Source organism: Cavia porcellus, unplaced genomic scaffold (genome assembly GCF_034190915.1).
Source record: "Cavia porcellus strain 051 isolate PalLab524CR breed Dunkin Hartley unplaced genomic scaffold, mCavPor4.1 scaffold_16, whole genome shotgun sequence".
NCBI lineage: Eukaryota > Metazoa > Chordata > Mammalia > Rodentia > Caviidae > Cavia > Cavia porcellus.
In genome coordinates this window covers 59,464,697-59,479,992 of record NW_026947499.1, presented here as the reverse complement: position 1 = coordinate 59,479,992, position 15,296 = coordinate 59,464,697, and the positions used below count along the sequence as shown (strand labels likewise).

At 37.9% G+C, this 15,296-nt stretch overlaps 1 protein-coding gene across 5 annotated transcripts in view; it reads left to right on the top strand.

Annotated features, from left to right (window-relative positions):
• Positions 1-15,296, top strand: part of Col12a1 (collagen type XII alpha 1 chain) — a 102,796-nt gene that overhangs the window by 37,877 nt on the left and 49,623 nt on the right. For 3 of the 5 annotated variants that reach the window (XM_063226897.1, XM_063226896.1, XM_013141723.3), the window contains 12 exons: positions 2,262-2,528; positions 2,919-3,111; positions 3,682-3,803; positions 5,531-5,680; positions 5,761-5,880; positions 5,970-6,134; positions 6,705-6,851; positions 9,511-9,650; positions 10,177-10,306; positions 11,740-11,882; positions 12,167-12,296; positions 14,188-14,324. In XM_063226897.1, coding sequence (XP_063082967.1) covers positions 2,262-2,528; positions 2,919-3,111; positions 3,682-3,803; positions 5,531-5,680; positions 5,761-5,880; positions 5,970-6,134; positions 6,705-6,851; positions 9,511-9,650; positions 10,177-10,306; positions 11,740-11,882; positions 12,167-12,296; positions 14,188-14,324 — 1,844 coding nt within the window. The remainder of the gene's footprint in view (positions 1-2,261; positions 2,529-2,918; positions 3,112-3,681; positions 3,804-5,530; positions 5,681-5,760; positions 5,881-5,969; positions 6,135-6,704; positions 6,852-9,510; positions 9,651-10,176; positions 10,307-11,739; positions 11,883-12,166; positions 12,297-14,187; positions 14,325-15,296) is intronic. The other 2 variants (XM_063226899.1, XM_063226898.1) reach the window with 1 other exon arrangement.

Here is a 15,296-nt window from a genome sequence, read left to right as displayed (position 1 = left end):
AAATTTTCATTTTAGAGATTGTATTTTTTATTTCTACAAGTTTGATCTGAATGTTTTTGTATATTTTCTGTCTCCATTTAACATACTTAATCTTCTACCATTATTTACATGTGGAACATAGTTATAATAACTGCTTAGTGTCTCTTTTGACAAGTTCTGTCATATATGACATTTCTAGTTGGGTTTCTGTATTATTGCTTTCTTTCCTTATGGATTATTTTGGTCAATTTGGGTGGTTAACCCAGTGGCTGGTTAACCCACATAAATGTATTTTTTCGTAGTTTGGAGGCTGAAAAGTCCAAGATCAGGGTTCTGGTAGAGTCTGGTTTCTAGTGAGAGTTTCTTCCTCATATGAAGTCAGCCACCTTCCCATTGTATCCTCACATGGCCTCTCCTTAGTCTGGTGATAGGGAGAAAAAGAGAGATCCCTGTGTTTCTTCTATCTTTCTTTCTAATCTTATCTTATCAGAGTCTCACCTAATTTAACCCTAAATTTCTCACCAAAGGCACCATTTCCAAAAACCAACATAGTGAAGGTTAAAGCTTCAACATATGAATTTTTGGGGGCATGGCCATTCCACTCATAATGTGGGTCATAGCATTTTTCTTATTGGCATGAATTTTTATGAGAAGCCAGACATTGTTTGTTTTACCTTGTTGTTAGGTGGATGGCTATTTTTATATTATTAGAAATTCCCCCCCCCCCCTTTTTTGGTACTGAGAATCAAACTCACAACTTCACACTTGCCAGATGGGGCTGTGTCGTTGAGCTATATCCCCAGCTTCTTATAAGCGTTTTAAAGGGTTTTTTTTTTTTCCTGGAATACATTTATGTTACTTGAAAATAGTTCAGGCTTTCTGAAGCTTAGTCTTCAGCTCTGCATTGGTTTAAGGTTGACCTTGTTCTGTTATTGAGGCTGGGGCCTCCTGAGCCCCTTGCATGATGTCTCCAGAGCTAGAAGGAGTTTTCTTCTGGCCCCAGGAGCTGCAGGAATTGTTCTCTCCATTGTCTTTGAGTGGTTTTGTCCTTGATTTTGGGCAGTTTCCTCACATTTGTGTCCTTGTTAACCCAGGGTTGGAGACTCAGGGGACCCTTTGCGTGTTTTTGGAGCATTTCCGTTTGGCACACTCTCTTCACAGCTCTCTGTTCTGTGAGTTCTGGTTGCTTTGGTCTTCCAGACTCCCAACGCCCTCTTGTTAGTTAAGGGAGACCACGGGGCTCTGTGTGGGGTCTGCCCTCCCATGCTGGTGCCCACATATTCTCTCCAGGCAACAAACCAGGTCAGCCACATTTTACTCCTTACCTCTGGAAGGTCACTGTCCAGTGCTGATTCATGTCCACGATCTGAAAACTGTTTTTTTTTTTTTTAAATCTTACCTTTTCCTCGGTTGTTTCATATGGTTCTTGCCCATTTGAACATGTAAATTTCTTTTAAAATCAGGAAAGAGCCTTCAATGGTTTTAAGTTTCTTCAGCTTAATCTCTTTCTGTAAAAATGCTGACGACTTTTTGAATGCAGAATTATTGAATTGCATATTTTATTTTAATCCTGCTTGTACGCTCTAATTATAGATAGAAAAGGCATGATGTTGCCCGTGGATGTTTGGTGATTAGTAAGTGTGAAACATTATTTAAAAATAATCCAATAAATACAATTGTTACACATTACACACATTCTGTTAACATGTAGTGCTTTCTGAAATACTGAGTATATAAGTCAATTTTTCTTTAGAGCCCTTGAGATACTTTTATGTGCTAATTTCCTATTTTGAGTTCACAGTCTTACATGCACGTAAGAATCATAAAAATAATGTCAACCATAGTACTCAGGCTAGTCATTTATATTTCAACATTTTCTGGAAAGGCCTAAGTCAAATTTCTAACTCTTCATTCATCATTTTTAGTATTCTCCATGACACTGCTACCAGATACATTTTTTTGCAGATGAAAATACTATAAAAATTCGCTTCATCTCCAGAAATGAATATTTGCTTTATTGAAGTCTCCAGCATGCAAACAGCAAATTCCTGCAGTTGGACCTCACATTTTTTAGTGTGAGTGGAGTAAAGAGAACACATTTACTGAAGTCCTTCTGGGCTGAGGCTTATACAACGTGAGTTTATGAGAGACCGCAGTACTAGGCAGGAGAATAGTGTTCATATTTAAGAAGCCATGTTTTCTTTTCACATAAATGAAGAGATGTGCATACACTTTTTTTCAAAAATGAAACACGTTTTAATTTTCTTCATGTTTCTCCTCAGTATCCAAAGACTCTAAAACCCTGAAAGTGGATGAAGAAACAGAAAACACAATGAGAGTTACGTGGAGACCAGCGCCAGGGAAAGTTGTCAATTACCGTATTGTGTATCGTCCTCAAGGAGGAGGGAGACAAATGGTTGCTAAGGTGCCACCCACGGTCACTTCCACAGTGTTAAAGCGACTTCAGCCCCAAACCACATACGACATCACAGTTCTCCCCATCTATAAGACGGGAGAAGGGAAGTTGAGGCAGGGATCAGGAACAACAGGTACAAAATCCTGACTTTTGTGTGTGTGTGGAGGAGAAAATATATAATGTGTTAGAAGACTTTCATATGGCTACTTCATTTGTAAATGTTTAAAATCAAATCTGTAATATATTAAATTATAATTATTAGGTGGGATTCATCACTCACATATTATTTTTTGCCAATCTAGTTTCTGGATTCTACCTGTTAATGTTCTAACACTAGAGTAATCTGAATGATGAGAATTAGTTACCTTGTTGGTCAACACTGTTACTAAGACTTTTATTCAACATGGCATCTTGTACTATCAGAGTTGATCTTCTTATAAATGTACTTTTTTGAAAAGGTTAATAGAAAACCCCAAATCTTAGTCTTATGAATAATGTTTTAAGGATCTGTTTATTTTTATAGCTTCTCGATTTAAGTCACCAAGAAATCTCAAAACATCTGACCCAACTATGTCAAGTTTCCGAGTGACTTGGGAGCCTGCCCCAGGGGAAGTGAAGGGTTATAAAGTCACGTTCCATCCTACTGGAGACGACAGAAGACTGGGGGAGTTAGTTGTTGGACCCTATGACAACACCGTTGTTTTGGAGGAACTTAGGTAGGAATTGCTTATGTTTGTGTTAAACATTGAAACCATTTCTGTTAAAAATAGAATAATTTATGTAAATCAGTAATCTGAGAAAAATGATCACGTACATGTCTGTTTGCCAGTAGAGTATTTTAGGTCAGTTAAATTTGCTTTCTTTGCTTAGTGCTCCCAGAGTGTAAGTTAGAATTTAGAGTCCAGAAATGGAATTTAGGTCTGGGCAAATATTTGTAATGTGTTAATTTTTTAAATTATAAGTGATCAGGAATAGCATATTTCAATAGTACTGCTTTTTGAAGAAACTGATGTGCAGTTTCACCAAATCTCCAGTCCTGTGGAAGTGTGGGGCTCCTGTGGGGACTCAGTAGAAAGACAAGGCTGAAAGGGAGGCTATGCAGCCCTTGCTCTGGGATGCTGGGCAGTTGCTTTCCTCCAGTCCTCCCACATGAAACATATGCTACAATGTGGCAGAAATTAGTTTGTTGTCCATTCTGAGTAGTTTGCTGGTCAAGGTGAATGTTTTTAACAAAGCAAAGATGCTACCCTGAGAGTCCATACAGATGATATACTTTACCGTTTCAGGGCAGGCACCACGTATAAAGTAAATGTTTTTGGAATGTTTGATGGAGGAGAAAGTTCACCTCTGGTTGGACAAGAAATGACAACCCTTTCTGACACAACTGTAATGCCAGTTTTATCCTCTGGTAAGAAACTGAATACCTTCTCCTGGGAGAACTTAGCATTAGGAAAGTATTTCAAAGGTGGACTTTTAGGTCATTATACAGTCAGAAGTAGCTATAAATTTTTTTCACTAAAACTTATTTAAGTAATTAACATAGATTAAGGTCTGAGAAAACTGCTTCAAGACAAGTCAATTGTACTTTTGACAATAGGCTTTTTAAAAGCATTGCATTAGTTGTGTAGTGCCCATTATTTAAAGATGAGATTTACTAAATGCAGATACCAATATCTACACTTTTCTAACATTTTGCTTCATTTTAGTGACCAAGTTGCAGTTTTCTGTTGCTAAGGAGGTTGTGAATCTTTACTTCACTGGTTCATTTGGGCTGGAGACCCAGAGTCAGGTTACAGGAAAAGACAGGCAAACTGACTTGGGGCAGGACATGATTATACGAGGCCTTTAGATTTCCTGCTCTGCCATAATGACAGCCTTGGTGTTAAGACAGCTAGTTTTTTACATTCTTAGAGGTGGAAGTGGTGGAAAGAGCTTGCTTCTACATTTTTTTGTAATTTACCGAACAATTAGATTTGAGTACTGATGAGGCTTCACAGCTTCCCAAGAACATTGGGGTGTGTTCTGTCCTGACACATGGAACATTCAAATGCTGCACTTGTGCTCAGCAGGGTGAAAAGCACTGATTAAATCTTTTTTTTTTTTTTTTATCAGTTTTCAAACCAAATGTTGGCAATGCAAGGAGTTGGAAAATTCATAGCTGGTAACTGAAGCTCATAGAAAAAAGGGCATTTAAAAAGTTGGATGTGGATTAAATAGATCAAAGTGACAAACTGTATTGTTTTGCATTGATGTTTGATTATTTTTCTTATGGTGATATTAACCAATTTGTATTTTTATTTTGTAGCTTGTACACTGAGGATATTGGGATTATTTTTCTCTCTCCAAAGCACCTCGCTTTGTATCATGTCTGTGCTTGTTGTGGCCAGAGCTCTCAATTTATTTGTTTGCATACTTCCCTAAATTATCTTCCTTCTTTCTTGATTCTTTATATGTGCAAACTTCATTATCTATATTTATCTGATATTTATTTTTTATCTGATTTTTATATAAAAAAGATGATAAAATCCAGCAATAACTAAATAATAGTGCATTGAGTTTTAAAAATGTATCTTCATATTATAAAGGTCCAATTTTAACAGTCATGTGTCTAATTCTCCATAATGTATGTAATAGTTACCTGGGAGATTAATTATTTTAAGATACTTTTGGCTCACTAAAACCATTTCTAGCTTATTCATTTAATTAGTCCACTTGCCTGCTAGCGATGAATAAATATTACAGAAAATACAGCATCTTGTCTTTAGATTGCATTAAAATTTTATTAAAATTATTAATATCTTATTATTAGATAGGTTTGCATTGTCATTTAGCTGAGCTTTTGTGTGTGAGCCTTTCACATTAGCAGTGATGGTCTAACTCTAGATCCCAAGTTCTTTGATCATAGCTAGGAAACATAGTCAACAATGAAGGACAGATTTGCTACTGACTTATACTTTGGGGAACTCTTATGAATGTTACCTGAGGTTGCTAAATCAAATAGACAGATTCTCTGAATCACTGAGTTGACCTTAGACACTGAGCCCCGGGGTTTAGCGGTGGCAGGGGCATGGCTAGGGAAGGAACCCACCGCCCACCTGCTCCTTCCTCACCGTCCTGTCTGCGGTTGTCGGACAGGGATGGAGTGTCTCACCAGAGCTGAAGCCGACATCGTGCTGCTGGTGGATGGATCGTGGAGCATCGGCCGCACAAATTTTAGAACTGTGAGGAGTTTCATTTCTCGCATTGTGGAAGTCTTCGAGATTGGCCCCAAAAGAGTGCAAATTGGTAGGTTCGCCCAAAAGTGAAGAGATTGTTGATGTTTCATTGTGCTTTTTGTATACACTGACGGTGATGGTATGTTTTAGGTCTTGCTCAGTACAGTGGAGACCCCAGGACGGAGTGGCAGTTGAATGCTCACAGAGACAAGAAGAGCTTGTTGCAGGCGGTGGCAAATCTGCCTTACAAAGGGGGCAACACGCTGACGGGTGAGCCGCGCCCTGGGGACTCCGAGCTACCAGGCCCCACCAGACCTGGCTGAGAAGGATGGCTGACGCTCTTTCAAAATTCCCTCTAGGTTTGGCTTTGAATTTCATTCGCCAGCAGAACTTCAAGACCCAAGCTGGCCTGCGGACTCGGGCTCGCAAAATTGGTGTCCTCATTACAGATGGAAAATCTCAAGACGATGTCGAGGCGCCCTCCAAGAAACTCAAGGACGAAGGCGTGGAGCTGTTTGCAGTTGGTGAGCACAGAGGAGCATGGCGATGGCCTGGGGTCACCCCGGGTGAGGGTATTTGTGCAGGTAAAGATGGTCTGCAGCATGGGGAAAGCAACAGACGTGTCTTCTCTAAGGCACGATTCATCCAGAGGGTGTTCTAGGAGTCTGTTTATTTCTCCCGTGCAACGACACACAACTGCAGGTTTTTATTTTTTATAGAAGAAAAATAATGGAATAAGAGAAAATATATACTACTAATAAGATTCAGGAAAATTTCTGTTTTTCTGGCACAGATCTTTATTTTTGACATCTGTAACTTTGCTTTCCACAAGATACTTTTTATTGGGAAATTGGAGCTAGAAGCATTTAGAAGGGAATTTATAATTAGATTATTCTTTGCTTTTTTCCTATAACTACCAGTAAGTAATGATTTTATTTTTGAGGAAAGTAATATGTATGTCCCTGTTAATAGGTTATTAGACTTTCATATTTGCCTCAAGCAACCATCAGTTAAGAAAACCCTCAAATATCTTCTTCTTTCCATGAGCTTTTTTTTCTGAGAATGTTTTAAATTTTTATGTATTCATTTTCAAGGAATTAAGAATGCTGATGAGGATGAGTTAAAGATGATCGCCACCGATCCCGATGACATCCATGCCTACAACGTGGCGGATTTTGAGTCACTCTCCAGTATTGTGGACGACCTCACCACTAACTTGTGTAACAGTGTTAAAGGTCCAGGTGAGTTTAACCCAGGTTTCTTACTGTCAGCACTGTGGATATTTTGGGCCAGGTAATTATTGTTTGGCAGTGGAGCAAGACTGTGTGTGTTGTAAGGTGTTTACCGACATGCTGGACTCTGCCTGTTGGATACCAGTAGCATCCCCTGAGTTGTAAAGTAATTAAAAGTATATTTATACATTTATGTGTATCATGGTAAAGCACTTGAACAAATTAATAATCAAATTATTAATTTTAGAAAATTAATAATTAAATTATGGTCCCTATTACATGAGAAAATTCCATTTTTGTACATATAGATTATGGTAAATATAATCTTTCATTAATTTATTCTGGTTTTAAAAAGTTGAAATGACCATGTTGTAGAAATGATTTGCTTTCTTTGTGTCTTGAGGATACATTTTCTTCCTTGCTCCCTCCTTCCCTTCCTTTCTTTTCTTTATTTTATTTTATTTTATTTTTTTTTGTGGTATTGAGATTTGAACTCAGGCCCTTGGACCTGCTACATAAGTGCTGTACCGCTAAGCTTCATTCCCAGTTGAAGGATTCATTTTTTTTGAATGTTCCTTCCTGAGTTTCTTTCTTCATATCTTTGTAGATTTTTCTCTTTATTGTTGCCAAATGTCTCAAATAGGAGAGAGGGGCTATTTTTACTTTGAGAATCATTGCTTTCGTCCTGGTTTTTCAGATGGTACAAGACTAATAAATGCCTTTTGTTTATACACACACACACACACACACACACACACACACACACATTTATAAATGGAAGCAGAGAGAGGGAGTTGCTTACTTACCTGGTAAATGCCTGTTCTCTAGTAAACCATCTCCATTTTAATTACTATGTTGCTGTTTGATGACTTCTTGCAGATTTTCTGCTCTAAAGTGGTCTCTCTTTTTTTCTGATTTCCTAGTATGAGTGAGATTAGAAGATGAGTCTCATGTCTGATCTGCTTTGCTTCAATTATAGATGATTAGATTTGACAATTTCCATTTGTACCCTGAATATAGAGGGCAGCTGTAGTCTCAGAGGCTAGATGCTTAGAAATTATATAACCTGCATTTATCAGTGAAGAAATTGTGATCTAGGGAATTTAAATTAGCTTTTCAGGTTCAGAATGGTTTAGGTGTTTTTATAAGTCTTTGGGAAAAAAGGAACTGTGGATAAGGGAATTAGAATTTAGAAACAAAATTATAGAACTAGGCTTGTGGTGTCAAAGGATATTATAGAATGATTATTATCTATACAAATCATAGGCCATAAGCAGCCAAGTGGAAGGTTTTTAGAAAATCAGTGATAAAAATTGTAGTTGTTAATGAATGAGAAACAATTCATTTTAAGTCCACATAGATTATTGTATAAGTTGTCTTTTAATTTATGCTGATTTTGGAAAAGTTAAAATGAGTTTAACTAGTGCATCAGAAATGATCCATGTGCTTCAGACACTGAGGGTGCATTTATTTGAATGCTTCTTCTTAAGTTTCTCTTTCCAAATTTTTTCAGATTTTTCTCTTTTGGACTTTTGAACACCAGGCTGACTTTTTCCTTGGAGAAACAAACCAGCTGGACAGCCCGAATCAGAAGTCTCCTGGCTCTAATTTAGCTGGGAGAGTTGTAGTTTTATTCAGTTGGAGAGAATTTGAATAGGGATGAAAACATCTTTTATCTGTTTTCTTTCTTTTTTTAAAAAAAAAATCAACTATGTAATGGTTGCATTCATTATAGTTTCCCAGACAGTAAAACTACTTGATAATTTTGCAAGCTTGACTATGACCCAAGTGCAGTAAAGGTTAGGCTACTAAGAATGGAAATGCTCTCCTCAGTTCTGGCTTAAAAACAAAGCAGGAAGTTTATAGGAAAATGATTTGCCATGCTCACGGAGTCATTAGGCTAACTCTTTTATTCTTTAAATTATTATTTGGAACATCTTCATTTTGATAAAATTGAGTTTAACATTTCTATTTTCCTTGATATTTATTACAGGTATGGTTATGTCTTTGTTATCTCACTGTTTCTACCCACAGAGAGCACAATCATGGGCAGTGGGGTGTTCCCAAATTTTAAAATACTTGTTTGTTTTCACTCTTCAGTGAAAACTGATTAGCTTTTCTTAATTCTGAAACAAGGAGCTGAATACATAATAAGAAAGTAACGCTGCGATAGAACTAAATATAAGTAAGAATCAATTTTAAACTCGTAGAACCTAACTTTTAGCTTAGGAGCTAAGATATGAAGACATGTAACTAAAATAACAGAGAAGGCCTGGGTAGTGACTCTGCAGTCACAGTGGAGATGCTGAACTTTCAGGATGCAAGTCTTTACTTACTGGTCAGATATGAAGACAGAAGGAGGAGAAAATGTCAAAGATGATGTTGAGGCCTAGGTGACTGTTTAATTGACAGTGTCACAGAGAAGAGGGGGAGTAAGTTTAAGGAAAGATGGTGAGCTCAGCTTCAAATCTTCCAAAGCTAAAAGCAAAGCCCTCCAGCCAGATGGCCTCTGTCTTGATGTATTTGCTACTTACGTGAAAGGCAGCATGAGAAAGCTTGAGACATGCATTCAATAGTATTCCAGATCGGTGCTGTTGCAGCATATTTTCAAACTTCATCAGTTTGCTACAACAATGAAAGAGTACACACACTTTATTCCCTCTTACAGGTGACTTGGAAGCGCCTTCTAACTTGGTTATTTCGGAGAGAACTCATCGTTCCTTTAGAGTGAGCTGGACTCCTCCGTCTGACAGTGTGGACAGATACAAGGTGGAATACTACCCTGTTACAGGAGGAAAACGCCAAGAAGTGAGTAGATATCACCTCTGCCCACTCTGTTCTTGAACTGAGAGAGGATTTTCCTCGCTAGGGCTGTGGGCAAGAGGGATGTGAGAAGGCAGAACTCAGTAGGGAACAGGGCTTTCTGTGTCTGGTGAGACAGCATGGGCATTCAGGCTTAATTAAAGGGAAGGAGCTTTACTTATGTTCTTACAGCTTCTAAGGAGTGCTGGATCTCAGTACGTGTTTTTAAAAATTAAAATCAATGGTAGGATACTGATTTATTCATGAGTTTGTCCTAGAATCCTAGATTTGTCAAGGGTTATTAAAAGTGATCTAGTTTTACTCGTTCATTTTACAAATAAGGAAAAGAGCCGAACAAATAACTTATGAGAACTGTCTAACACCTAGTAGTTTCCAAAAAATCAGCTGACACTGACCTCATTGGAATATAATTTCTAAGCTCAGTGCAGTTAACTGCTTTGTTAATATAATAGGAAAAGCGAACTAATAGCACCACGCATTGCTGTCATTTGTTGCTCTCCACCTCCTCCAGTTTTATGTGAGTCGGCTGGAAACCAGCACAGTGCTGAAAGAGCTGAAGCCTGAAACTGAGTACGTTGTGAATGTGTATTCTGTGGTGGAAGATGAATACAGTGAGCCTCTGAAGGGCACAGAAAAAACTTGTAAGTCAGATTAAATGCGTGCATGTGTGTGCACGCACACACACACACACACACACAATTTTCTTGCTGTTTTATTTTTCAAGATACAAAGGTGATGGCTCATGCTGGACTTTTGCCAGGTTTTGAAGTCATGTCTTGATTCAATATCTATTCAATGAATATTTACCAAGTACCTTCTTTGTACAAGTGCTCAGTACATGCTTGGTGGTGACCCAATCTTGTTGGCTGCTCCTGCCCCAACAGGACCACCCTGTTGGAAGGGGTGGAGAGATACCTTTAAGAGTATTGTCACTTCTTAGAGTCTTGGGACATGGAGTTTTCAAGAAAATCTCTTAAAATGCAAACAGACGTGTCAAGAGAGTAAAACTTTAGACTTTACTCTTACTGTTACAGAGGGACATTTTCCTGAAGAACTGAGCTCTTCTAGGTACAATACCCAGAGATGTTCCAGGCGGGGAGGGGCCTACATTAGGAAAAGCCCTGCACAGAGCTCCTGTTGGCTGTGACCTCTCCCTGCTCTGGCTGGCTCTGGCCTTTATTGCTGAGGCCCTGTTGGCTTTGACTTTGAGCGGAGCTCTTGGAGGAGATGCTCACGGCTCCGCTTCCTGGTAGCATTTCCCAGGCTGTGTACAAGTACTCTTTCTCTCTTCCTGTTTCTTGGCTGGCACTGGAGGAAGAAGGGAAGCCACTTACAAGAGAAGGAAGAGCATCAAGAGCTGGTTATGCTGATTGCTCAGCTCCTCAGTGCTTCTCTCCTCTCTACCTCCTCATGTCAGGCCACAGGAGATGGGAAATAGTGCATTTTTATAATTGAAAGATGCCTGGGATCATCCCTTAAAACTTTAAAAATCACTCTTTGAACTAAAAGTAATTGAAAATTATATGGATATTAAGTGATGAAGAAATTGTAAACTTTTTACTGTGTTCAATGATCAAAAATTTAAATGATTCAAAAATTGTTCAGTGATTCAAAAATTCTTATACATCTTCAAGTTCCAGCCATTAATGAATATTGCCATTTAAATGTATTTTTTTATGAAGATGAAATTAAATATTATGTTGGCTACTTCTGTATGAAGTTCTATGACTAAAGTAGTCCATCTAATGATTTTCCAAAAAAGAAGTTAAAGTCTCGGGAATTGGTCTCTGTTTCGGTTTTCATGTAGAGGCACTAGAATGCCATTTGCAACCTGAACTTTAATTTTTTCCCTCTGTTTAATAGTTGTCACATGAAGTCTCAAGTAGTAAGTGCAGTGATCAATAAGATTGGGTTTTTGGGGTGGGGAGAGGAGGGCTTATATTAACTCTCACTGATTTCTCCTGCAACTCATTCTCTATTGAGTATACACAAATATAAATAAAGTAGGAAACAACAGTTAAAAAATAAGTAGGATAAAAAGATTAGACTAATGTCTGCTTTTATGTTTTGACAGTGCCAGTCCCTGTAGTCAGCCTGAATATTTACGATGTTGGCCCTACCACTATGCGTGTGCAGTGGCAGCCAGTGGGAGGAGCCACCGGCTACACCTTGTCACACCAGCCCACTGACACCACCAAACCAGCAAAACCCAAAGAGGTAACCACTGAGACCTCCCAAGATCTCACAGTTTTATAGACTGCAGTTATCGAGGAACTAATTTATAACTGTACTCATAAATTAAAAAAAATAGAAATTAAGTTTATGGCCTGTAACACATTTTAGAAAATATTGACGTGAAAAAAAAGAAATGCAATTCTTGTAAATGAAGAAGCAATTTATGTTGTAGCTCAGTGATTCTGACAGCCTTCAATTTGGCTATCCCAGTAAGTGGAAATATTTGGTCTGAATGTCTCATTTCCATTTGGAATTTACGTGTGCAGATGCGTGTGGGGCCCACAGTGAATGATGTGCAGCTGACTGACCTCCTTCCCAACACTGAGTACGAAGTCACAGTCCAGGCTGTCCTGCACGACCTCACAAGTGAACCTGCCACTGCTCGAGAAGTCACCTGTAAGACACTGCTTGTTATCCTTCCCTTCTTTTTGGTATAAACCTAACATTCATTAATATATTTCTTTCACATGATGCTAACAATAATTTGATAATCCATGCATAAATAATAGAGTTGGTTACTTTTCACAATTAAATTTGAAGTCGACATCATAATTCCTATGGCAACATCACAAATTGATTCTAGGATGTGCATTTTTCCACATTTATCATATTGGGATGTATTTTACAATCAATGATGTTTTACTCTTGCTCTTGGCAAGGTGTCAGTCAAAGTATACAACATGAAACGATAGTACATCTCATGAATGATGTTATTTAAGATCCATGAAATATGGTGTATGTAGGGTTGATGAGAATAGTAATATTGGGTGTGTGAGATTTTGGAGGAAGACATTTAGGTTTAAACAAGGTTTACCAAGTTCTCTCTGAAGCTCTACAGTACATATGAATGTGTTTCAATTAAGTGAATTAACCCATTTATTGTATCTGAAATAGATATTGATTGCTTCTGATTAGACTGTCATGGAGTACATGTTGGAAATATGTCACTAAATAGCACAAAACAGTGTGGACTCTTTTTGGTCTTGCTCTTTTACCTGCAGGTCAACCCTTTGCCCTTTGAGGTTATATCTCTGAGCATTTGGATATTTTTTCTTGAAAAGCGACGATGGCTTTACTTAGGACTTTACTTAACTGGCATTTTGCTTTGTACTTGGAGAGCTCAATGTTCTGGGATAGATGGCTTGACAAAACTTTAATGAGTCTCAGTCCATGTTTTCAAGATATTAAGAAGATGGGAAGAATTTCAAGGGAAAAAGAAATTGAGGAGACATAAGTGTGAAATTGAGGAGACCCTATCCTTAATAAGCAGATAAGAGAAAGAGCCCCTGTAGTGTAAATTCACTGACAACAAGTAAATATTCATTAATCACCTTTTATATGTTAGACGTTGGCCTGGGCTGGTGGTGTGTAAATGGGGTAATGTTCAGTGGAAAGAGTGGGGAGTCATCCCAGTTTGGAGACATGTGTTCTAACATTACCAAGAGAGAAGACTTGCGTGAGATGAAAGACAAACATAGTCACAGATTTAGGTATGATTCTGGAGCATGGCCAAGGAGGAAGGGGTTCAGGGAAAGATGCATAGAGACAGGAACACTGAAAATTGGAAGTTCAGGAATATGGAGTTGGAAGTAGAGATTCAGGAAGAGAGATGTGTAGTGTTGGGATAAGAAAGCAGACAAATTGTCATGAGGACAGCGGGTGGGAGGCCTACACTCCTATGTCAGGACATTTCCTCCTTAGTTTTAAGGTGGGCTTCTTTTTGAGTTGCAAAATTTACTTTGGATTTTCTTCTAAACATTTAGTCTCTGTGACTTTTCTTAGTATCTTATTGCATGCTTAATATTGTCCTATCTTTACACTTTACTGACCTACTTTTTAAATCATATTCTTAAAGGAGAAAAACTTTATTGGTTTTGTTTGCTACCTTAACTGCTTTAAATGTCTTATTAAGAAATATAAACTGTACATTTATGAAAAGGTATAATTTATTATAGCTGAATAGCATGTTGTCTAAATAGAATGGAAATTATCATGTAGATGAGAAGTCAGCATTGTCATAAAAGTATAACCCAAACTGGCTAAAAAAAAAGCCCATTAATCTGGACAACTAGCATGCACTAATAAAAAGTATATAGCCCTATCTTTTAAAAGGCTACTTAAGAAGAATTTAGCCCTCTCTAATGCACCACGGTACCTTTATCATCATAATCATTTTTCACTTACTTTGCTGCATACCTTTAAGTTTTCTCCAAATTAGGAGCTTGTGTGGAGTTTTGAGCTGCGTGGTTGAGAACACATCTGGATCTAATGTCTCCTGCTTCTCTAGTGCCACTACCCAGACCTCGGAATGTGAGACTCAGAGACGTGACCCACAGCACCATGACTGTCTTATGGGAACCTGTGCTTGGGAAAGTGCGTAAATATGTCGTCCGATACAAAACACCAGAAGAAGATGTCAAAGAGGTAGGTCGAAAGTTCGAAAAGATATGGGAATGTTTGTTTTCCTAGAAGGCTTAGCATGAGAACTTTTCCAAGTACAGGTGATAGTATACTTTGAATTCTTACCATTTCTTTAATATAAGGTTGAAAGCTTATGATATTAATAAAATACTTTTTGAAAGTCAGTAATATACTGCACTCCCTCAGATGTAGTTTAGAGATGTTTTGCTGTGCGATATTAATCTAAAAAGCATTAGTAGATAAATGATTGTAGATAAGTGGTTATAGAGTCTAAGTGGTATTTCCTTCTCATCTAGATATCTTTCATGGTCTTCTCCAGTCAAGCAGTGACCCAAAAAATACCATAATGTTTCTAAAAGTAAAAAGTAACAAGAGCATGTAGCAAAATAAATGGGGCAGTCCTCAGACTGTAGAAAGACAGGACTGTTGAGCAGAACAGAGAAAGGAGGAAGATGTGAGAAGAGTATAACATTTGTGAGAGGATGTTAGGATGGGGAACTTTTCCCCCCAAAACTGGATTCAAAGTGGGAGCAAATTGAAGGATCTTCACCAGCAAATGAGTTTAAGATTTGGGTGTGTTTGAAGGAGTAGAAATATCAGAATCTCAGAGGCATTTAGGAACATGGAAATTGTTCCTCTGAACATCCAGTCATTTGTACAAACTGGTCTTCTGTAGATGATACAAAATTTAACTTGTATATGCACATATATTTATTGCATTTTGGGTCTCCGTTTCAAAAGGGGTACAGGGTCCAGTAGTCTTGAAAGGTTCTTGTGCATAGCAAATGAGATTATGTATGTGGGAACATTTCAGAAAGAAATACTATAATGTAATGCTGTAACGGGATATTGGTAAAAATGGTTAAGGCTCTTTGAATCTACAGACAGTCACCACTGACCAGATAATTGGGTCAGTTATGACTGTAGTATGTGCATTGTTTTTACTTTAAAAACATTTAAATTGAATTTGGTTTC